The sequence below is a fragment of the Sminthopsis crassicaudata genome, chromosome 2, assembly GCF_048593235.1.
Source record: "Sminthopsis crassicaudata isolate SCR6 chromosome 2, ASM4859323v1, whole genome shotgun sequence".
Lineage (NCBI taxonomy): Eukaryota > Metazoa > Chordata > Mammalia > Dasyuromorphia > Dasyuridae > Sminthopsis > Sminthopsis crassicaudata.
The window spans coordinates 502452469-502475953 of NC_133618.1; the positions used below are offsets into that span (position 1 = coordinate 502452469).

Sequence of the window (23485 nt, forward strand, 5' to 3'; positions counted from 1 at the left end):
CTCTGACCACACCATTCCCTTGCTCAAGAAGCCCCAGTGACTCCCCGTGGCATCAGGCTCAAGTACAGACTCTTCTGGGCCATTTGGCACGTAAAACCCTTCCCTGTCTGGCCCTGGTCTCCCTTGGATGCACCACATTCCCTTAGCTGGCCTGAGTGCTGCTCTGCATCCCAACACCCCAACTTCTCTGTCGGGGCCTTTGCCCAGGATGGGGCCCTGCCTGGGGCCTTCTCCCTGCTCTCCGTCATCTACAGAATCCTTTACTTTCTTCAGAGCTTGCACCGTGCCCTACCTGAGGCCCATCCTGGTCAGTCCTGACAGCAGCGCTTCTCACACGGGACATTCAGTGCAAATCCAGCCATGTCACTTCTCTCCTCCTATGGGTCCCTGTCACCTCACTACACCTTTCCAGCCTTCTTATACCTGAGTAGCTGAAACTCACTATTCCCGGAGGAGGAAATGGTCTCTTCTTTCCTCAATCTCTGCCCTCTGCGTGCCGGCTGATTCCTAACAAGGCCCCATGGGGCAGGGCTGGGGGCTCTGTGCCTTAGGATGACAGAGGCTACCTCCCCGGTTCATTCATTCAGTCAGTACTTATTAGATGCCTATGGTGTTGTGTCTCTCAGAAAGCCCAGTTTCCCTGGAAGTTCAGGACAAAACCATCTCTTCCAGATTCTCCTCCCTCCCACCCCCCCACCTTTTTTGGAGCATTTACTTCTGTTATCTCCAAAAGAAAATTCCATTCATTCTTTTCTCAGTGTATTACAGCATCTGGTACACAGGAAGCATTTAATAAATAACTGTTGTTTAATGGATTCATTGTATAGAGAGAGATTCTGAAAATTATATACCATCTTGTCAGCTCTTGCAGGGCTGGAGCTACCAAGACCCCGTAGCCCAAGCCCATCATTTTACAAGCAAGAAACTGAGGCCCAGGAAGGTCCCAGGAAGGAATGTTTGCTGACTCAACTAAATAAATTTTACCACCGATGTTCTCTACTTTGTGCTTCCAACATTACCACCACTTTTAACTGTCTCTGTGTCTGTGGGTACCATGTTAGGCCCTGAGAGAGGCTCAGAGCTTAGCCCCCCAGGGACTGGGTTCATATCTTACTCATGAATGCCTTTTGTGTGTATAGTGACTGGTTTCTTTCTTACTTGAGGATTATCAAAACTCCAAGGGCAGAGGCCCCTGCCCAGCTCACCTCTGAGGTCTGTTTTTGCCACTCCAGCCTCCGGATGGGTGCTGAGTCCAGTGCGGAAAGGATGGCCAGATAGGAGTTGAAGTTATTTAGCTTCCTCAAGTGCTACAAAAGGAAAGAAGCCTTGGTTACTGGGGTGACTGTCTAACTACAAAAAAGCTTTCTTGCAATCCAAAGCTGTTTTAAAGAATAAGCAATATGGGCTATAGCTAGGCCTGCATTACCTTCATGATCTTGATAAATTTCAGAAGCAGCCGTTCCCTGTCCTGGGCTTTTTCTTGCAACATGATTATCGAACGAACCCTGTGACATTGGAGTAAAAAGGAGCCTGAGGTCACTCTAATTTGGTTTGATTCTGGGCATCCAATCAGCAGAAATGTCCTTCTTCCTACAAGATCACCCATCCATGCGTGCATGCATCCATCCATCCATCCATTTATCTCTTCCTCTTTTCATTCATCTACTTACTCACCTGGCGCTGACAAAGTCTGACTGGCAAAGAACACTATATTAAAGCCCATAAAGGAGATTTTTAAAAAAAGAGAGAGAAAATTCCATTCCTGTTCATGAGAAATTTACAAGTCAGAAAGGGAGATGATGTATTAGAAGAACAATGCAGAGAAGCATATTGCCCATGTTAAGATACACCAACTTTCAGCATTCTTTAGGATCAAAATATTTTTCTGATATAAGAGCCTTCCCTCCACCACCCAAATCTGGTTATCTTCACTCAGAACAATTCCATTCTTCAAATGAGTAAATTAATGAAAATGATAAAATGCCTGAGCAATGAATATCTGTCAATAGTTTAAAGATATTTAGATGTCTGACTTCCCAGCTTCAGGCTAAGACTATCCTTCTTTGAGAAGATAGGAAGTACTTTAGTATACTCCATATGGAATGGCTAAGTGTCATCCTCTTGTTTACCAAGAAATTCAAAGCCTATTTGATTTAGGGTATGGCTAATCCATTATGTTGGCCCTGGTTTCCCTGCTGCTCAGAATTACATGCCTATAAGAATTATTTAGGGAATTAGAAAAAATTTCAAGATAATGAGTGCCATTATTTCATACTTTTTTTCAAAGTGTTCCCAGATGGGCACGTGCAGGAGGAGGCTTAGGGGATGTGGGTCTGTGAAATTCAGAGAGAGAAAAGAAGATGAAATGCTTTTCAGCGGCTGATGGCCTTTTGCTCTTCCTTACCAGTAGGACATGTTATTAAAGTGCTCAGTAAACTGTGTCAAGTTAGGGCTCTTCTCTTCATTCTGTTCTTTTGCCCAAAGCAAAACTTCTGGGATCTGAAAGGGGGAAAAATATGAAATTCATACAACAGTTGGAACACCTGGATTTTCCCTTCAACCCAGAGTCTTGCCAGGCCCTTCCCTGACAGCTCACGGCCTGCCTTCAAAAGGATGGGGCAGACCCAGGCTGGACTTCCAGCTTTTTCTGGGCCTTCCTTCTGTCTCTCCCTCCTCCAGGTACCATGCTGGGCTCCGCACCTCTATCTTGTAGAAGAGCTCAGCATCCAATAGCGTCAGCTGCTCAGCAATCTCATGGCTGTGGAAGTCATGCAGAGTTCCGGGCCTGAAAGAGAGGAAGGGGGGGGGGAAGGGGGAAGGAATCTGTGAGCATCCCAGAGCTGCGGGAGGTTAGATTGCGAGGGGCCATATGATGTGAAACCTGGGTGGAAACAGAGGCATGACCTAATTCAACTTGTTCATTTCTCTCCTCAAGACCCAGGGTTTGATTCCAGCCTCCCTGGTTCTTGCTGCTAGGAAAGGTGACTGAGACCTTTTTCCATGACTTTTTTCCCATGCATATCTAGCTTGCCCTAGCCTCACTAGAACAAAAGGACTATAAGATATATCTAATCACAGGGATTTTACTCAAGCCCGTTTTATCTGAGATTGCCCAATTTTCTTGCTTTGCCCAATTCTCCAGTTCTTTCCAACTCTCCCTTCTCACATAATTCCTTACTTTACTCCCTTAAGGAGGAGGCCTGCAGGGTGTGTCAATCTTATCCCTAGTCAAAGACTGAATAAATGCCCTTTGCTTGATTTGGAAATGGTTTGAGCCTGAATTCTTTCAGAGATGATACTGCAGCCCATGCCCCAGCACCCCAATATTTTGGGCATACTCCAGCATGGGAAGGTACTCCAATATAGTTCTGCATTCTGGGGATGCAGCAGGTCTCACCCCTCTTCCTGATCATTGTTCATAAAGAATAATAGCAACTGGGACTGGAAGGACCTTCCAGATAAGGACAGTTCTAATGTTTGTAAATATATTTTTACAATAAGTTTACTTAACTACTTTTCATATATACACCATATTTCAAAAGTATTCACGTGGTGTTATTAGTTCTTAAACCCGCACTAAGATTTTTTGGGACACCCTGTATAGAAAAGAACTCATTTTAGGGGTGCTTATATAATAATCTAGTAATGACCATATTGAGAGACAACATGGTGTAGTGATAAGAAATCTAGTTTTGGAGGAAGGGAGAAAGATTGAAGTCTTGCCTCTCATATGGATAGGCTGGGTGATCCTGAGCAAGAGGCTTAATCCTTCTCCCAGAGATTTCTAAAGCAGCATTATATTGTAGGACCAGCAATCTGAGAAACACAAGGGACCCATCTCTAGGAGAATCTTGCTGTGGGCTCTCTAAAGCTAGGCTTCTTAAACTGTGAGTCGTGATCTCATATGAGGGTGAATGTGAGAGATTGTGAAAAACTTGGCAACAATAAAATATTTCTGAACAAATGATCAAAAATTAATTTAAAATCAAATGTGCAATGAATCTAAGGTGTTTCTGGCAGTATTTCACATCTTCACTGCAGCAGTGGTTCTGAACATATAACACATGCACTTTGCACTGTGCATGCATAAATGCTGCCAGAAACATCTTGGCTCGGATTGGAGATGAGATTGCATAAACATTTCTTGAATGAAAAAGGGTTGAGAGTGGAAAAAATTTAATAAGTTCTGCTCTAGAGCACTTAAGTTTTAGAATGTAGGACCTGAAGTGGGGCATGTTGGATGGGAAAAGGCTGTTGGAAAAACAATGATGGATGGTTCACAATTTTAGAACAGGAAGGGATCTTGGAGGTTCAACTCTTTTACTTTATAACTGAGGCAACAGAAGCTCTGTGAGGCTAAGGGACTGGCACAAGATCCTCCAGGTGGAAAGTGACCAAGCCAGGATCCCGTTCCAGTGCACCATACTGCGTCTCTCCTGGCTGGGGAATTAATGACCTGGAGCACTCAGTGAGCATATGCTCTAAGACAGGCTGGGCTCCTCACCTGGCAGCCACCCCTCGAGCAGCCAGGGGCTGGTCCGAGTTGGCACACTTTAGCATCTTCTTCTGGTTCACTTTGTCCAAGATATTCTTCCGGAGGACCCGGGCAAGGCTCAGCTCCCCACTGCACACTAACCGGAACACCAGCTCCATCAAGAGCTTTAGGATCTCTTCAGTTAATTCCACCAGGCTGCAGTGTGACAAAAGTCAGACCCACATTAGCCAGAGTCACTATGATATACAGATGGCTGTCTCAAAGAAGTGGCTAAAATGGGGCATCAGGACCAAGGCTGGTCTCTCAGGAGAAACAGTTAAAGCCACCAGGGGCATTCATAACTGTGAAGATGGGGAGAGAAACAGACCTTGAGTGACACAGGCTTCTGTGAGAAGGGCTCCCCTTGAAATCAGAGGGAGGACAACAATGGCATTGCAAAAAAAAATGTGTTTGCAAACTACAAAGGCAGAAGAACTGAATATTACGTGGGCACCAGATCTGAAGCTGGGAAGGACCTTTGTGATCACAGAGTCCAGCATCCTCTTTTTACAGATGAAATCCAGAGAGATAAAATGATTAGTCTACAGTCACATAGGCAGTGATCAACAGAGCCAGCAATGATGGGATATCTTGGGTTTGGGGGTTTTCCCTCCTCTTCCTCACTTCTAATTTTCAATTCTATTTTCAATTAGTTCTCGATATCTATTTAGGTCAATTCAGTTTAAAAAACATTTATTGAAGATTTACAATGTGCAAGACTCTATGGGTACAAAGATAAAAAGGGCCATAAGGATATTCCCGAAGGACTTCACAAGCTGAAGCATACATGTGCTATGAGACAAGGCAGAATGTAACTACAACGGACAGCTCCCCAGTGCTCAGAGACTTCTGAGAACAAAATCTTAGCAGTTGTAGGTGGGGTAGAAAGTTCAGAAACAGTTTCATGGAGGAGATGCCATCCAAGTGGGTTCTTGAACAGGAGGAAGTAGAGAAGGAGGAGAGCCCTTTCAAGGCCTGGAAGCAAGGTTGTGGGACAGTGTGAGGAAAAGTGCAGAAGAGATAGGAGTACAGAGCCTGGCCCATAGCACACGTTTAACATATGCTCATTCATTCATTCAGAGTTAGGAAAGAGTACAAAAAGTAATTAATCCACTTTGGCTTAATGATGGGCTTTGTGAAGGGGAGCAGTAGTAGATAAAGAGAGGCATATTACAGACAGACCACTGAGGCCCTTGATTATGGGGAGAAATATATATTCTTTTTTGGAATACAGTGGAAAGCTGCCTGAAGACTTGAGGAAAGAGGAGATGTGATCACTTGTTAGGTAGATTACATTGTTGAGAATGATGACTGGGAGAGGGAGGAAACATCACCTCTTTGAGAGGGCAGAAGTTGTTTCTGGTCTGCCAAGGTTGGCCTGGGGCATCTTGGATTATCTTTCTGCTTGGGCACCTAGTGTGTTACCCTAGCATCACACCTCACCTTTGATTTATTTCATTTGAGAATGTTATAGGGCAATATTCCTAGCTAAAAGAATCTGTGCCATTGATGATAATGCCCAAGAGAACTCTGGAGAGTTCTGTTTTTTCCCCCTGGATCTGCAATCTCATCCCACAACTAAGAGGGGAAACCTTCATGGTCTTTTAACAGTCTCTCTTTTGGTGATTTAATTATATCGTCTATGCAAATAACTCTCCATCTATTCTGACCTGCTGATCCTTTAAACTTATTATGCCCCAAAACAGACTTACTGACTTCTCTCTGAAACTTGCTCCTTCACCATATTCTCCACTTCTGGGAGGCAGAAGGGCTCTTTCAGCCACCAAGACACAGAAGCCCCTAGTCAGTTTTCTTTTTCTTATCTCATATAAGTTATTAGTTGCTAAGTTCTATCAATGCTACCTTTGAAGTATTTCCTACATTTTCCAATCCTCCTTGAATTTTTTTTTAGGTGCTCATCCCCTCCTTCTCAAATGACTAGAATAGCTTCCTATGCAGATTTCTTGCTTCTGTGCTTCCCTAACCTTCCTCTCCAACCACCTCAGAGTGATCTCTTCTGTCCCACGATGTTCACAGGACCTTGTCTGGCTATTATTTTGCCCCTGATCATATTCTGCCTTGTAGCAAATTTATGCGTTTAGTTTGCTATAGTTAGTTGTATATTGTTACAGTTATTCTAGATGGGGATTATGAATCCCTTGAGAGACAAATGTTTGTTGCAGATATCTTTATGGAACACTTAGGTGCTTAGTAAATATCTATTAAGTAAAGGAATGAGTTCCTTTTCTAGTATTAATGAGCTTCATTACTCTGGTTGAGGAAGGTCAGCTCAATACTCTCTCACAGAACAGGTTTTAGATGCGCTGAATTATCATATGAGTATATCTTTAAAGGAAGCCTACTGGGTTTGAGACTATGAACACAGTAAAGATACAGGCCCTGTCTCCAATTAGTTTCTATCCCTAGCAGATAAGTGAACAGACAAAAGGAAAAATGAGAAGAGAAAATAATCAAAAGGCATCACAGCTTGCATGCCCTAGCAATGAGACTCTGTAGTCCTGGAAGCCAGGACTAGTATGTAGAGAAGGTGCAGACAAACCCAGGGGCAAACCCTCCCAGAAGGGGAAATGTCACAGAACATTCCAAATCTAAAGATTTTGCCTTTGGCTTGTCTTCTTTCTTCTGTACCCAACCCTGCTCCCTGATGAAAACGAGGGGAACCAGAATGCTTACCACAGTTCATCCACTACCCGCACCAGCACGAAGAAAGTATTCTTGCTGACTCGCTTCTTGAATGTGTCTGGGAAGGGGCAGAACTTCTCATATGTGGAGCATATGTTAAGGAAGTTAACTCTTGTTTTGAAACCTTGCAGGACTCAGAAGACCGGAAAAGTCATTCCAGTCTTATGGGGTCTTAGTATCCAATTCTGCGTTAAGGATACGGAGGATACAGAGAAGGCTCAAAATGAAAGCTCCTTTTGAAAACTCCTAGGGAAATGGGCAGCAAATGTGAGGGTCTCAATCCCGTGTTCTAACCACAGATTCTTTGGATCAGAAGGGCCTCTGGATCCAATCTCCTACTCTGTGCAGGAACGTATCTTAAATTTCTAGAGAAGGGAAGCTCACTGTCTCGTAAGGCAGTCAAGTCCACTGTTGGACAGGCTGATGCCAACTGTTCTCTTGGGCAGGGAGACTTAGCACGGTCTCTTGCCCTGGAGATGGATAGAGGAGCTGGCTTTGAATAACCCAGCTCTGCTGTGGGCTACCTGTGTGATTTCAGTATGTGTCCCAATTTCCTCATCTGTAAAAAGAAAGTATTAGACTTGATGATTTTTAAGCTTGTTTCTAGCCAGATTGACTCCCCATACTCAGAGGCTACACAGAATGGCTGCTTCCTCTCCCATATGACAACCCTTGAGCTTCCCAGAGACATTGGGCTCCTCCAAGTGATCTCTTCTCCAGGCTCTCTTGATTGTCAACCTTCTGGGAGGCATCATTAGAGCCTCCTGTTCTCACTCCCCTTGGTGTTCCAGACCCTCTAGATCCCTTGCCAAAAGGTATATATACCTAGACAGGCACTTAAGATTTCAGGACAGACAAGGGTTCTCAGCTGGGATTCTGTGAACCTGTTTTACAATCATCCTGACAATTCTTATATCAGCCTGATTGCTTTCCTTTGCCATCTTCTGTATTTTATTTTGTGTATTTGAAAACATTATCCTGGGAAAGGGTCCAGAAGTCACAAAAGATGGAGAAGCTCTGTTTTGGACTATGAGGTGGTACTAGACTTGTAGTCATGGAGACCAGGGTGAAGACCCTGCATGTGCACACTGGGACTTCTGTGGCTCTCTGATCCTTAATTTCTTCCTCTATAAATGGAGATGGACCACGAGGCCTCAGAGGCCCCTTTTAGCTCCAGCTCCACAGTCCTATGACTAATTCTTACAGAGTATGGTGGGACCATCACCTCATTTTGTTCTTCAAATCTGGGACTGGGGGGAGCTCTGTGCCTCTGACACCAATAGTGTGGTAAGTAATTCCTGGTGTGGAAACTCCTTGCACTTCTGTGAAAGTGCACCCACAATTTGTTTAAGACTAATAGTAGAAAACTGCCTGGGGCCCAGTGCAGAATGCTCTTTCATTACAGGTCAAGGGCAGAGGCAGAAGATCCCCTAAGCCTTTTTCTTTAGCAGCTGTTAGCACCTAGCAAGCCTTTTTTATTCATATCAATGGCTGGCACATTGGATTTTGTCTAGAAGATATGTTTTTAGGCTTCAAATTTATAGGACTGAAGGCAACTTCATCAGATTTGGGATGGAAAAAGCCATCCACATCCATACAGAGAACTGAATGTGGATCCAAGTATAGTATTTTCCTCTTTTTTTCCTTTTAGTGTTATTTTCCTTGTACAACAAGATAAATATGAAAATATGCTTAAAAGGATTGTACATACTTAACTAAAAATAAATAAATAAACTTACAGGATTTAAAGAAGGGCCAGCAGAGAAAAGCTACTTCCAAGAAAAGGTATTGCAGAAGGGGTGGGTGGAGATACTGAACTAGGGAAGTAGCAGGGTCTCCAGGGCATAGAAATGGTCAGTGGCAGGAAAAGATAATGCTGAATGTTGGAGGGAAAACTGGGACACTGATACATTGTTGGTGGAATTGTGAATGCATCCATTCTGGAGAGCGATTCAGAACTATGCTCAAAAAGTTATCAAACTGTATATACCCTTTGATCCAGCAGTGTTACTACTAGGCTTATATCCTAAGGAGATCTTAAAGAAGGGAAAGGGACCTGCATGTGCAAGAATGTTTGTGGCAGCCCTCTTTGTAGTGGCTAGAAACTGGAAATTGAAGGGATGCCCATCAATTGGAGAATGGTTGTATCAATTGTAGTATATGATGTTATGGAATATTATTGTTCTGTAAGAAATGACCAGCAGGATGATTTCAGAAAGGCCTGGAGAGACTTACATGATCTGATGCTGAGTGAAATGAGCAGGACCAAGAGATCATTATATATTTCAACAATACTATATGAGGATCAATTCTGATGGAAGTGGCCATCTTCAAAAATGAGATGAAGCAAATCAGTTCTAATAGTTCAATAATGAATAGAATCAACTACACCTAGTGAAAGAACCTTGGGAAATGAGTGTCAACCACTACATAGCATTTCCAATTCCTTTTTGTCCACTTGCATTTTTGATTTCCTTCTCAGGTTATTTTTACCTTATGTCTAAGTTCGATTTTTCTTGTGCAGCAAAATAACTGTATGGATATGTATGCATATATTGTGTTTAACATATACTTTAACATATTTAACATGTACTGGTCTACCTGCCATCTAGGGGAGGAGGTGGGAGGAAGGAGAGGAAAAGTTGGAACAAAAGGTTTTGCAATCATCAATGCTGAAAAATTACCCATGCATATATCTGGTAAATAAAAAGCTACAATAAAAAATAAAAAAAAAGAAATGGTCAGTAGAAGTGGGATTCTGGCCTTGTGTTGAAATAACTGCATCTATCCAGCAGATGGAAGTGCTGAGCTACGAGGCTACAGCCATCACAGCTTCCTGGGGAAACAACAGTTCAGGGAGACTTAAGGTCTAGGAAGACAAGGGAGAGGGCTGTGGGCTCTGTGGCAGCCCCATAAGGAGTGGTCTCTGGAAGCCCCAATAGAGAAAGGAGAAAATGGTCCTTATAATTCGATTTTCATCCAGAACTAGGGTTTCACCACTGCTGCAGGTTATGCCCTCTGGGACTGAGCAGGACAAACAGGCCCCTTCTCCCCTGCAGCCCTTCAGACACCTGGAGAGAGCAGTCACTACTTAACCTCTCTTGCAGTCCAAATGCTCCCAGATGCCCCATCTCTGCTCGGGCAGTCAGTGGCTGGGGAAGAGCTCAGACTAACTACTCTTATGATACCAGATCATTTCTCTAGGGCTATAGCAGTTACAAAGAGCTTTCTTCAGAACAACCTCATGAAGGATCTTGATTATCAAGACCAAGGCATCTACACAGTTTGACTGGGCTCTGGTAGCCTGGGGCTGAGAGGATCACCCAGCAGGGCCAAAGCTTCTAAGTCCTGGAAAGGTCTCAGGTGTGGACATGTGGGTGGGTGGGGAGGCGGGAGAGAGTGCTCACCCAATTGCCAGATTATCTAGAAATGATGACTATCAATTAGCCAGTTTGAACCATTTCCTGCCTCCTCTTGAAAGATCACTTCTGACTGTCCAAAGTTAAGGGGGTTGAGGGAAGGTAGGTAAATAATGCTCTGCAGCCCCTCTACTTCCTCCTTCAGAATCTCCAACCATTTTTAGAGTGAGAACTCTAAGCAGACCTGACATCTCATGACTGAGCAAGCTTGGAATGATGAAGATGCTTACAACTGCCAAGACTATGGCCAGTCCATGTGAGCATTTACAGAAGCTCAGAGCTGGAAGGGACTTCAAAGGTCATTGAGTTTAATCCTACCTGAACCACAATTCCCTCTATTATCCCTGACTAGTAGTAATCCAGGTTTTTTCCGAAGGCTGTCACTGATCATTACTGCCATCATACCATGCTGTCTTTCCAAGTTAAATCCGCCTTCCACATTTTATTCTTCAAATGCCTGAAGACGACAATCATACATCCCTCCCCAAGTCTTCTCTTCCTAAGGTCCTTCCGGCCAATCCTCGGATGGCATGTTTTCAGGGCCTTTCCAGCCAGGCTACCCTTTCTCCTGGAGAGGCTCCAGACTGTACCTTGGCTCTTTCAGATTAAGCTCACAATGCAAATGTGGCACAAGGAATGGGACATGGCTGAAACCTGTGTTCCCGAAGACAGACCATGTTGAAAACTCCCTTTAATCACCACCCCCTGGCTAATACAACTTTTCCTTTTCGGCCTCCTCAGAACTCTGCAAGTGGGGAGACAGGGGATGGGAAAGGACCTGAACATTACTGATAGCAATGCATAAAGGATATCTATACTGTAGCTTCTTAATGAGCTCCTCAGGGGTGATAAATGTCCTGTACGTTGTCAAAAATGCTTCACAGTACAAAACCAAGTCTAAAAAAGAGGGAAAAAAGTGATCACTCACCAGGCCATCACATGACAACACACTATTTGTTCTGAACCCCTCGTCCCCAAAGCCTTAATTCACAGGATTAAAGATTTAGACCTAGAAGGAACCTAAAAAACATCCAGGCCAGTGGCATCAAACACTGACTTAGACAAGCACAAAGTCGCATTATCTGTGTGGTACTGTCCTGAGTTGTTTTGTTAACATTTTCTGGTTTCATTTGAATCTGTTCAGCCGGCCTGCTTGCAGCCTGGAGCCTTTGATTAGCTTAGACAAAGACACTGGAAAGAGGGGCTAAGTAAATGTCCAAGGGTATTTGCAGGTTGGAGGGGGGCGGAGCTGGGCCTTTATTGCAAATGGCCCTCTCTTTCTGTGGGGTTTTTCTTCTGCCCCCAGGGGCACTTCTCTAACATCCCAGCTCCTCCTAGGAGGGCGGTGTTGCTATGAGCATGATAGAACCAGGCATTTCTGTGCAGAGGATGGGAGGCTGAGGTCCTAGAGATGGACCTGCTAGAATAAAAGCTCCCAGAGGGCAGGGACTTTTTTTTTTTTTTTTTTTTTTTTTGCTGAGGCATTTGGGGTTAAGTGACTTGCCCAGGATCACATAGCCAGGAAGTATTAGTATCTGAGATCAGATAACTTGGGTCCTCCCAACTCTAGCCACTGCCCCCTTTTTGTCTTTGTATCCCTAGTGCACGGTAGGGATGTTTGTTGCCTAATGGATCCTCTGATCCAGTTTCCTCATTTTATAGACAAAGAAAGGGAAAAGCCAGAGAGATTAAGGGCCTCCTCTATTTGTTCTCTTTCACCAGAGAGGACAATGAACTCATTTCCAACAATCTCCTAGGGATGCACATGAATGGCGCCCTCACAGCTTGTGACTGCATTAATATAGTGAGATGAAGTACAGGGTTCATGAAGAAGAGTGCAACAATGGCTCATTGTCCCTCTCTTACAAAGATGATGCTGGTGACCCAATGAGATGAGCCATTCGGCAATGCTCTTCTAGGCTAGGGATGAATTTTCTAATTCCTCTATGTTCATTTGCCTGAAAAAGACTGGCTCTTGTCTGGTTGCAGGCCAAGCTCAGGCCAAGAGGAAGTCTGGAGAAGGCTAAACCAAGACTGGATCATGTCAGAGCTAAACAGTGCTGCAGGTTCTCACTCTATAACAGCTCAGTTCACTTACCTTTCCTATCAGTCTCAGTTGCATGAACCAGCAATATATCCCCAGATCCCCCACGGACATCTGGCCCATCATCACCCTGAAATGAAAACAGAGAGGAATGTTAAAGGGCTGAGGGGAAGCTCCTAAATCTCTGTGTTGGTTCAGGCTCACATATAAAGGCTAAGGCTGTGAACACAAAAAGGCACAAGATGGTTAGGGCTGTCACATCTGAGAGATTGCTGAATAAAAAAGTCATAATATAACCTAATGGGGGGCCCACCTCAGAGGCCAAGAGTGGAAAAACAGGACTCTTGGGGTCACAGACATGAGTTCATCTTTATGTGCTCATTTGGAGGAAATGGAGGTAAGAACTTGGAGTTCTCAGAGGAAACCAAGCCTCCTGACAATGGGACAATACTACTTCATCTCCATGTCTTGTTAGTGTGTGTTGAATTAAAGTAGAATTCAAGTAACAGGTAAGATGGGAAGGCTTTGATAGATGCTCTGAAAAACGAGCAGTGAGAAGGGAAATATCTGAAGTGGGCATTGGGTCCCCACCCCCCAGGGTTCAGGTTCACCCCATCCTTCTAAGTGACCTCACAAGCGGCTGCAAGAACAGATGTTTTGCTGATCTCTACTTGGCAATAACAACATATCCACAAGCCCTTTTCCTAGGGGACAACAGAGAACCTTATCCTTTATTCAGCTGCCACTCAAATAACTCCCTAAGACCTAGGGGAGTCAAGTCTAGTATTCCTTGTTTGAGTGAAGAAGGGAACAAAAGAGAGTCACAGGGCTGCTGTCAGGGTCTCAAAGCCCAGGCCCTAACCACCACACATTTGTTCATTGTATCTTCTTGGAGCAAAATCAAGATCAAATATCCCTGTCCTCTTGATGCTTAGGGCAAACACTCCTGAGTAGCACCTGGATCCTCAGGCACTTATGCCTTCCCTCCATCAGAAGTGATGGAAACACCTTGCATTTCAAGCTGCAGGGTGGATGGGCCCATAATATGATTTTTCAGGTGAAATTCTGGCAAGGGTCATGAAAGAGCACTTAGGGGATTATTAATGGCTTAGCCCTCTTTTCAGGAGATTCCAGCTGTCAGAGTGAGCCTCCTATAAGTGCTGGCCATTGATAGATTGCTCCCCCCCATACTCCCTGACATGCTGAAAGCTTTTCAGGATGAATGCATTACTCTAGCATCCCTGAGTCAGGACATCAGCATACCAAAAAGGCCATCTATGTGCCTGCCCAGAAGCAGGACAAGCTCCTTAAGGGCCAGCCAGGCTACTCTCTAAAGCCACTTGGTAACAGACATGGGCAGCAGCCCATCCACATGCCTCAGAATCAGGGTGCTTCTACCTAATTAATGATGATAATCAGCACAGGAAACAGACATGATTTCACCAGCATAAGAAACTACCAATGCAGGCTGACACCTCTGCAATTGAGCCACAGGGAGTTGCCAAGAGCACTTATGGGGCAAATGATTTACCTGGTCACACATATCTAGAGGCAGAATTGGATTCAAGTCCCCCTGACTTCAAGATGATTCTCTATCAACTCTTTGAAAAAAAATTACAGCTGATGTTGCCAGAGCCCTTTCAAGTTTGCAAAGCACTTTTTATACATCATCTCAGCTGTGACACATATCTGCTCCCTGAAGAAGGCACTACAGGGAGGATTAGTTCTGTTTTGCAGAAACTGAGACTCAGAGAGATGAAACCCTATCTTCCCAGCACTAAGCTTAGTATATTATTTACTCAGTCATGTGTGTCAACAAAAAGGCAAGAGGTGGAGGAAACCCATGGTGGTGTGACGGCCTGAAGATGCAAAGAAATCATTTTGGTGCTGCTGTACAAAGCAGGGCAGTAACTGCCATTTTCACCAGCAGGGGAGGGAGGGGAAGGGGGACGGGGACCTCCCCACAGCCTCTGGTGGCGTGGGCTAGTCTCAATCATCTGGTCTTTCTTATTGTAGGCTCTTGGAGCAGTGACTGCCATTTTTACCAGCTGGTGGGAATCCTCACAGCCTCTGATAGCATGGGCTAGCCTCAGTCATGTGGTCTTTGCTATTTAAGTTCCTTGGAGGTTGGAAACCACTCAAAGCCCATTTCCCCCTCTTTGCAGCTGTGTAAAATTCTCTGAAACTGGGCTTTTTTTTTTTTTTCCCCTGAAGGGAACAGCCTAAATTACCCACCTCTTGTTTTAACGTCAACCTAGCCATAATTTCATTGTGGTCAATCAGAGAGAGTTCGTCCACTTCCTCTTCTGACTGGGTCGATTCCAAACCATCGGGGGACTTCAGCTGCCTGGAAGAGGAAGAATGATGGTTAAGGCCCTCAGAGATTCAGGAATGGGCAGTGAAGGAAGCAATAAGTGGGTGCGGGTGATGGATGAGCCTCTCTAGGCTTCACTAAGTCTAAGAGGTAAAAGGGAGTCATGACAGACTCAATCCACCAACAAGTATTTATTAAGCTCTGACTACATGTCAGGCACTGAGGACACAAGTACAAAAGAAAAAAAAAAAACCATCCTTCTTGCTTCTATTCTAACGGGGAAGACAACTTCCTCTATGAGTATATATGTCATTAAGTGTGGGAATGGGAAGTTAGGGCATTTTTCACTTTAGCTAGTCTTAGTCTATGACTGATTGGCTGTGTGACCCTGGATATAATGCAGGTTCCTTCATAGGACTCGGTTTCTTCATCTGTAAAATGAGAAACTACAGCTATGGTATTTCTGCAGTACCTCCTATTTATTAAAAAAAAAAAAACCCACAAAAACATGATTCTGGTCAGTTAAAATATTTTCATTTTGGGTGATTTAAAAAATTCACATTGCAGATTATTAAATGTTAGTAGAATTTTGTCAAAATAGCTGCTGGATTTGGATGAATCTAATGTGGATTAAAATACTGCATTTTTACTTATATACAGTGAGTTACAAATGAGAGTATTTCATAGGTTCATAGATTTAAAGGTAGAAAAGACTTAAAAGTCATCAGTTTCAACCTCTATTTTAGAGTTAAGGAAACTGAAGCCCAGAGGGGGTAATAAAAAATGATGATGATGATAGCTAGCACTTATATAGTGCCTACTCTGTGCTAGGCACTGACAGATACAATTTTATTTGAGGCTTACCACCTACCTTGGGAGGTAGGTGCTATCATTATTCCCATTTTACAGATGAGGAAACTGAGGCAAAGTTTAAATGACTTGCCTAGGGTAATATAGCTAGTCAAGTGTCTGAAGCCAATTTGAATTCAGTTATATAATTTACTAGTTGTTATGTGTTAGGTTCTTACTAAGTGCTAGAGAACTTAGAGAACTAGAGAATTGTTAAGTAAAAACTTAGCATTTAGTAAGAACCTAATATCTCATTAGCACTTAGTAAGAACCTAACAGTTATGGAGTCAGAACTAGCTCTTGGGTCATCTGACCCCCACACCAGTGTTCTTTCTGTGAGAATGGAAATTCTTTACCATCTTTGTGTGGTACACCCTTTTGGCAATCGGGCTAATCATGGATGCCTTCTCATAATAATATTTTTGAAAAGTGAAGAAAATGCTAAATTTCAGTGAGTGAAAATAATATGTAATTTTTTTTTCCTTTTCACCCAAGTTCAAAGATGGTCAGAAATTTATCTATATCCCCCTTGGGTCTCCAGGTTGAGAACCACTGTGTCGCCCCTAGGGAAAATATCAGCTTAATCCTATCCCTATCTCTAGAAATTAGAGCTCTAAGCATCTGCCTTACAGATGGCCTGTCGGCAGCTCATAAAAGGATATAGGAGAGAAAAATCTGTTCGGAAGCTAGGCATTGTGACTAATTTTGTCTTTCCTTTGAGAGGACTTTGAAACTCTGAAAGTTACATTTTCCAGTCCATGGAGGACAGAGCAAGGACAAACTAGATGTTCTGGCACCATTATTTGCTAACTCATTTAAAAAGAATGAAAAAATTATCTTTCCTAACTAAAAAAGTCCTTTAAAATTGGAGCATACCTTGTAGCCTTTCTCATTCCAACAAAGCAAAGTCCAAGTGCACTGATGTCCTAAGTGACAGGGAGAAGACTCCATCTATTCATGGATCTGACTGACCTCTGATTTTTTTTTTTGAGGGGATCCATGGGACAGAATAAAATGAAGCAGAGGGGATGGCTCAAGTGGGCACATTTCTTACCTTTCACCACCTTCTCTGTTTTCTTTCCCACCATGTGAGGAGGAATCTTTGGGATGTTCATCTTTTGTAGCTGGTGATTCCTAAAAAACAAAACAAGGTTTTGTTTTAATCTTGGCACTAGGATTGCTCTGGTGTCCCAGTATTCTTGCGTGCATGTCCTTATGAGGTTTAATGATGGGACCTCAGAGTTAATTACATGGGAAATTTGTGAGCTTCCTCTGGGTCTAATGTCATACCTCTTTATTTCTTTCTGACCCTATGAAATGACATCAATAATTACAATACATATCAGCTGCCAACCTGAACAAAATAAAATAAACCAATCTCCTTTTGAAAGATTTCTCAAAAAATCTTTGCTTACTTTCTAGTTCTTGAAAAGCCTTATGTTTTATTGTGACTAAGCTCAAGTCATCTTGGTCATTCTTCCAAATATCTTTTCCATTTTTCATTCCCTGTAATCATTTTGCCAAAACATATTCACACAAGTGCATAATGAATCCCTTGAAGTGGCTACCCTATTTAAATTCACATGACTAGAGTTTATGATTATATGTAAAATACTGGTTTCATCCCAATGGAAATACACATTGAAAATTCAAGTATTTTGACTTTCATGGGATTCAAGGTTTACACTAATCTAGGGCCTAGATGTGTAAGATCTCTTCTCCTATTTTCTCCTTCTCAGGATCTCCTAACTAATGCAACTGTAAAAATAATGAAATTCCAACACTGTGGTTTGTTGTACTGAAGATGATGCCAGAAGCAGAGTAATTCGAATGTATGCAGTATGGCAGCAGGAAGGTAAGTTCAAAATGAAGAAAAATGTGGAATCTGAAGTTAGCCATTTATCAAAGAGGGAAAACAGCCAAGAAAAGTAAATCAGAATTTTTCTTCTCTCCTGTAGAGATAGAATTGGACCAGGCCATCAGAGGGGTATGATGACTTTAGACTGGGAGCACTAGGAAAATAATATCCCAGTTCCCTTAGCAGACCCAGGTCTACCAGGTGTAAGGGCCTTGACATTTTGGGATGAACTATAATGTTGTAAACTTTGAGCTCAGTCTTAACTCAGAAGATTTTTTTTGGGGGGGGGGAGGGGGAGGAAGGGAGATGGGGTCAATAAGGCAGACTTGGTAAGACTTTGGGTTTGTCTAAATAACAAAAAAGTCCAAACATTTTGTGTGATGGGATCAAGACTAAGTGCTCAATAACAAATGACAGGGTCAAAACGTGGTATTGATGGCCCAGGCAAAAGTAAGGATCCAGTAGATGGCCTTAGGAAAGCCTTCTCATGTTACTCCTTCATTACTAGCAAAAACCGCAAAGCCTTCTGGTGTCCCTGGGTTTCCATTTTCCCATCATCACAGTTTCTGAAGAAGGATGCTTTTTAACTTGAGCCTGCCTGACTAAATCAAACCCAGAAAGAATTTTCAGCAAAACTGTTGTTCCTCGAGTATCATGAATGGAAGCAACGGTGGAATGAAGAGCAAGACGTCAAACAATCCGTCAATGGCTACATGTGCAATGTGGGCGCCACGCTAGGTGGTTCATCCAGAATCCTTGGAGGAATGTACTAATATAAGCTCAGAGCACATGCTGAAGAGGAGGAAGAGGAAACGATTTGGTAAGGGAAGCTCTGCCTTGGTGTAGGAGGAGGTATCCTAGGTGGGGAAGGGAGGCTCTTTACCATAAAAGGTGAGAGAAGGAAAAGCTCCACAGAGACATTTTGGTTCAAGGGCTAGACCTATCACCAAGACTACCCCGTGCATCTGAGCAAATGCCAAAGGAAAACTGCCACCAAAAAAAGGGTCCCCAAAGCCTAAAAGCTGTGAAGATGTTTCTGCTCTCCATCTGAATGGGGCTGCCCTCCATTCACATGGCAGCGGGCAGGTCATCCTGGCCCCACAGAAGCATCCTGACGACAGAGGCTGCCCCCGGGTGAGCTCAGCATGCCCCAAAGCTGCTGTTGCCTTCTGCACGCTACTTACTCCTGCAGAGTCAGGGACTTTCCCGTTGCTTTGGCCAGAGGAATAGAGATTGACATATTCACCCTCCCCAGCATCCTCACTGGTGTTTTCACTCTATGGGAAATAGGACGAAAGGAAACACGAGTGTGTCGGAGACTGGCCGCGGCTCTTCGAGTCCACAAGAGCAGCCGACAGGGAAGATCCTGACTCAACCAGAGAGGAAGTGTGTGTTTGCTCTTGAGGAATACCATCCTCTGGGAATTCATCCCCTGCTCTGGTCTCTGCCCTAGAGTCACCATAAATGCAGGCATTCTCCTGATTGCTCTCAGAGAAATGACCAAGAAGGTCATCTTGAAGGGTCCTAGGACAGCAAAGAGCACACGGCAGGGGGAATGGCTGTACCTCAGGGTGGCTGGAGAAGACGTCCCCTGGAGAGAGAAGGTGTGGCGGCAGGCAGACACACACCTAGTAACCTGTGGGAGAACCATTAAGGCAAAGGCAACCCCGGAATTTCTCTGCCTCTTCTATCACCCGAGCAGCACCATGCTGACCACAGCCACTGCCTTCTGGAGTCTCAAGGGCCTTCCCCAAGGACACACAACTTGATTACCTATGATATCTGGGAAGAATTCCCCATCTCCCTACCCCCACCTCCAGGATGACCAGTCTTTTTACACCTTCCATCACAAGAGCTATTCAATCTGGTGACCTTTCTGTTCCTCAAATAAGACACCCCATCTCCAAACTTCAGGCTGCAATGTTCCTCCTTCTCATTTCCACATCCTGGCTTCCTTTAAGTCCCAATTAAAAGACTATCTTCTACAGGAAGCCTTTCCCAACTCCTCTTAATTTTGGGGCCTTCCCTCTCCCAATTATTTCCCCCATTAGAATGTAAGCTCCTTGAGAGCAGAGACTATCTTTTGTACAAAACTGTTACTGTTCTGTTTGTTTTTTGTTTTTAGCAAATGGGGTTAAGTGACTTGCCCGGAATCACACAGCTAGTAAATGTGAAGTGTTGGAGACTAGATTTGAAACTTTTTTAATGTAATCAAAATTATCCATTTTATACCTAACTTTATGCTCTGTCTTAGTCATCAATTCTGTGCTTACCATAAGTCTGCTAAGTTATATGTACCATGTTCTTTTAATTTTTCTGTAGTATTTTTCTTTATATCTAGGTTATATATCCATTTTGTAAACATTATACTGTAAACAGTATAAGATAATTGTCTATGCCTGGTTTTTGCCATCTTACTATCCCATTTTTTGTGATTTTAACCAAATAATGAATCATGTCCCCAAATCTTAAGTCTTTACACTTGTCAATTGCAAGGTTATTATATTTGCTTATATAAATAGTATGTCTACTTGTTCCATTAATCTACCTTTCTATATTTTATTACCAGACAGTTTTGGTAATTACTACATTATAATACAGTACAAAATCCGGTACTGCTAAATCTTCTTCTTTTGCTCTCCTCACCAATTATTTCCCATGGTATCTTGACTTTTATTTTTGTTTTTTTTCTAATTCGGTAAAATAAATTTTTTTTGTAATTTAATTGGGATGGCACAGAATATATAAATTAGTTTGGATAAAATTGTCATTTTTATTATATTGGTCCTATCTACCTATAAATGGTGATTATCTTTTGTCTCTTTTTGTATCCCTAGGATTTAGCACAGTGCCTGGCAAACAATTGGTGCTTAATAAATTCCATTTGACGACTAGCTTAAGGTGAATTTTGTTATATACAACTTAATTTTAGCACAGACACTGTGCTTCCATACAGGCAATGCTATTTCACAATCTCATGGAATGTTAGTGTCAGAAGGGACTTCATAAAATATAGAAATTTAACCCAGCCTCCTCATTTTACAGTAGGGAAACTGCAAGTCAGTCAGGGAGGCAATTTTCTCAAGGTCATAAAAGGACCTACTTCAACACAGGTTATCTCACTCTCACACTAAGTGACTTCTGTGCTACAACTACACTTTCCTAACTGAAATCTCTCTCTTTCCCCTTCCTTTTCTGTTTCTCTGTCTTCTTCTCTCTCTTTGCTTCTGTTTTTCTCTCTTTCTGTCCCTGTCTTTTCTCTCCTTCCTCCTCTGTTTCTCTTTCTGTGTCTCTGTTTCTCTCTCTGTCACACACACACATGCACACACAATCTAGTTTTTCTATTTCACTATCATACAGATTCTTGATTTTGTCACTAGGATAAGGAAAGGAAGGGAAGGGATGATAGTTTGGAAAAATTAAATAACACTCTAAAAAATTCCACAGTCCTATGGAAAGTTGCATTTTTTTGAAGTCTCACCGAAGACGTCTGGAGAGAATCAGTGAAAGAGGTTTCAGAAGGAAGGTAGACAGAATTCCCATTCAAGTTGCTCTCCTGAGAACAGGAATTGGGCCCATCCACAGTGCTGGGAGGCAGGCTGGCTGTGGTTGGCACTGCTAGGTCAGAGCTCTGAGACTGGTGGACAGGTGGGAAATGTGGAGAGGAAGAGGAGGTAGACGAGAGGAAAGGTGCAACGGAAGCTTGGTTGTGAGGCATGAAGTCCTGGGAGTAGGACCTAAACACAGATTTATACTAAAGGAGGCAAATCTCACACACACACACACACACACACACACACACACACACACACACACACACACGAGAAAAGACAGACAAAAGAAAAAGTAATTAGATTAACCATAGCTGAGTAGCTAGTTTCAGAATTTTTTAAAAAGGATTATCAGAACAGGATGCTAAACACAAGATTTCTACCTTTAAAAATTTTTTTTAAGATTCCCACTCTGACTCACAACTCCTTATTGGATAAGAGATTACACAGTTTCCCATAAAAGACTTGAGCTTCCAGACATACATTGTACCTGTGTTGAGAAATTTTCCATTTTAGGGACATAGAAGTATTTAGTTGCTAAACATTTGAAATCTCAGGGAAGAGAACAAATGAAATTATATGTTTTCTTTTAGTAGAAAATGCTCAGGTTTGTTTAAATATTCTAATTTAGCAGCCAGAAATCTTGGGTTCAAATTCAGGATCCAATAATAGTAACTGTGTCATCTTGAGTATCTCTACCTCTCTGATTCCCTTTGTGAAACCTCAGTTTCATTTTATCCTTAATAGTTTTGTTTATTTCTTTTTGTAGCTTGTAAGCCATCTCAAAACTTCTGAGGATTAGGCAAAGTATAAAAGCTTAATAAAAAGCTCCAGAAATTTAGCTACCAAAACACACGTCCTGAAAACCCATGGAGGCCCACTCCAATTTAAAGGGAATTTCTAAGTGAACCACCCTTCTGGTTACTCTCTGTTAGGGAGCTGAGGAACAAGTGAATGGATGTGTATGTAAGGAGGAGGTATAGTGTAGGTGACAGAGTCCTAGACCACAAGAAGGCAGCTCTGCACGCTGCCCTCCAAAGCTAAAGAAGGCGGGTACCACAATCTACACGCAAACACAGATCTGGAGTTCCCTTTATGTGGGCAGTTGAGCACTACTGCTAATGACTCCCTTTTCCTCTGCACTGAGGTGGGCTCAGGGAGAGGATAATAAGAGGAAGACCTGAGTTCAAATTCAGACTTACATACTTATGAAAAATGTTTAAGTCACTATAATACCATCTACCTCCTAGGGCTGATGTGAGGATCAAATGAAATCCTATTTATAAAGTGCATCACAGTGCCTGGGACAAAGGAGGTCTCTGGTTTAACTGTATTAGTCAGCTGGGATAGGAAGGGAGTAACAGCATTTCAGAGTGAAACCAAATGCAAATGGGACAGAGACATTTCTCATCTGGCTAATACATTGAAATTTCTGTCCCCATGGAAACAAGGGAGGGTGAGGATGAAACTAGCTTCACAGCATTACCTGGGTGCCCAAAGTAAAGCTGAGAACCAAAGAGGGCCAGAGTTGGGAGAGAGCTTAGTCCAATTTTACATAGCAGGGAAGAACAGCACCCTTAGCCTCTCACAAAGCTATCAGTTCGTACAAAACACTTAAATTCAACCACCCTTCATTCAACAGCCTCTGTGTCTAAGACCCTAAGCTAGACCATTCCTGTGGGCAGTTAGTATTGACTGGAATGAAAAGAAACTCACCAAGACCGTATCCCATGCTTCCTTCTCAGGCTGTCTGACTGAGGTCTGGAGGAAACTTGTCCTTTTGAATTTACTTGTGGGTTGTTGTGAGGCAAGCCCTTTACAAACATACTACATTTATAAAGGGCTACATAAATGTAAATTACTTTTATTGTCTGTGCCATTCATAGCACTGGTTGCCTGACAGTGAAAATATTTGCATATGTCTCTAACACAGTGTACTTGACAAATGGTAGATGACAAAGGAAGGAATGTAAGTATATCATCTAGAGTTCAGAGTAATGGAAGAAAGCCATTCTTACAATCAAAAGTCTCAGGCTCAAAATCTGATACTGAAACTAAACAGCTGAGAAGTCACTTAATGTCTGAGTCTTCCTTTTCTCATCTGTAAAATGGGGATAATATCCATACTATCAACCTGATAGTCTTGAAATGAGAATGCTATGTAAAATGTTTTGCAAAATTTAAACTATAATATAAATGTCAATTCTTTTTAC

The 23485-nt window shown here is 42.8% G+C and overlaps 1 protein-coding gene across 1 annotated transcript in view; it reads right to left on the reverse strand.

Annotated features, from left to right (window-relative positions):
• The window catches only part of RAPGEF1 (Rap guanine nucleotide exchange factor 1), a 158505-nt gene that overhangs the window by 11147 nt on the left and 123873 nt on the right, over nt 1-23485 (reverse strand). Inside the window, exons 13-24 of the mRNA XM_074293935.1 lie at nt 21203-21475; nt 18906-18998; nt 16918-16997; nt 14936-15047; nt 12755-12830; nt 11469-11553; nt 7229-7321; nt 4505-4690; nt 2701-2785; nt 2405-2499; nt 1427-1505; nt 1206-1307 (exon numbers count right to left, since the gene is read on the reverse strand). Of these exons, the coding sequence (XP_074150036.1) occupies nt 1206-1307; nt 1427-1505; nt 2405-2499; nt 2701-2785; nt 4505-4690; nt 7229-7321; nt 11469-11553; nt 12755-12830; nt 14936-15047; nt 16918-16997; nt 18906-18998; nt 21203-21475 (1359 nt within the window). The remainder of the gene's footprint in view (nt 1-1205; nt 1308-1426; nt 1506-2404; nt 2500-2700; nt 2786-4504; nt 4691-7228; nt 7322-11468; nt 11554-12754; nt 12831-14935; nt 15048-16917; nt 16998-18905; nt 18999-21202; nt 21476-23485) is intronic.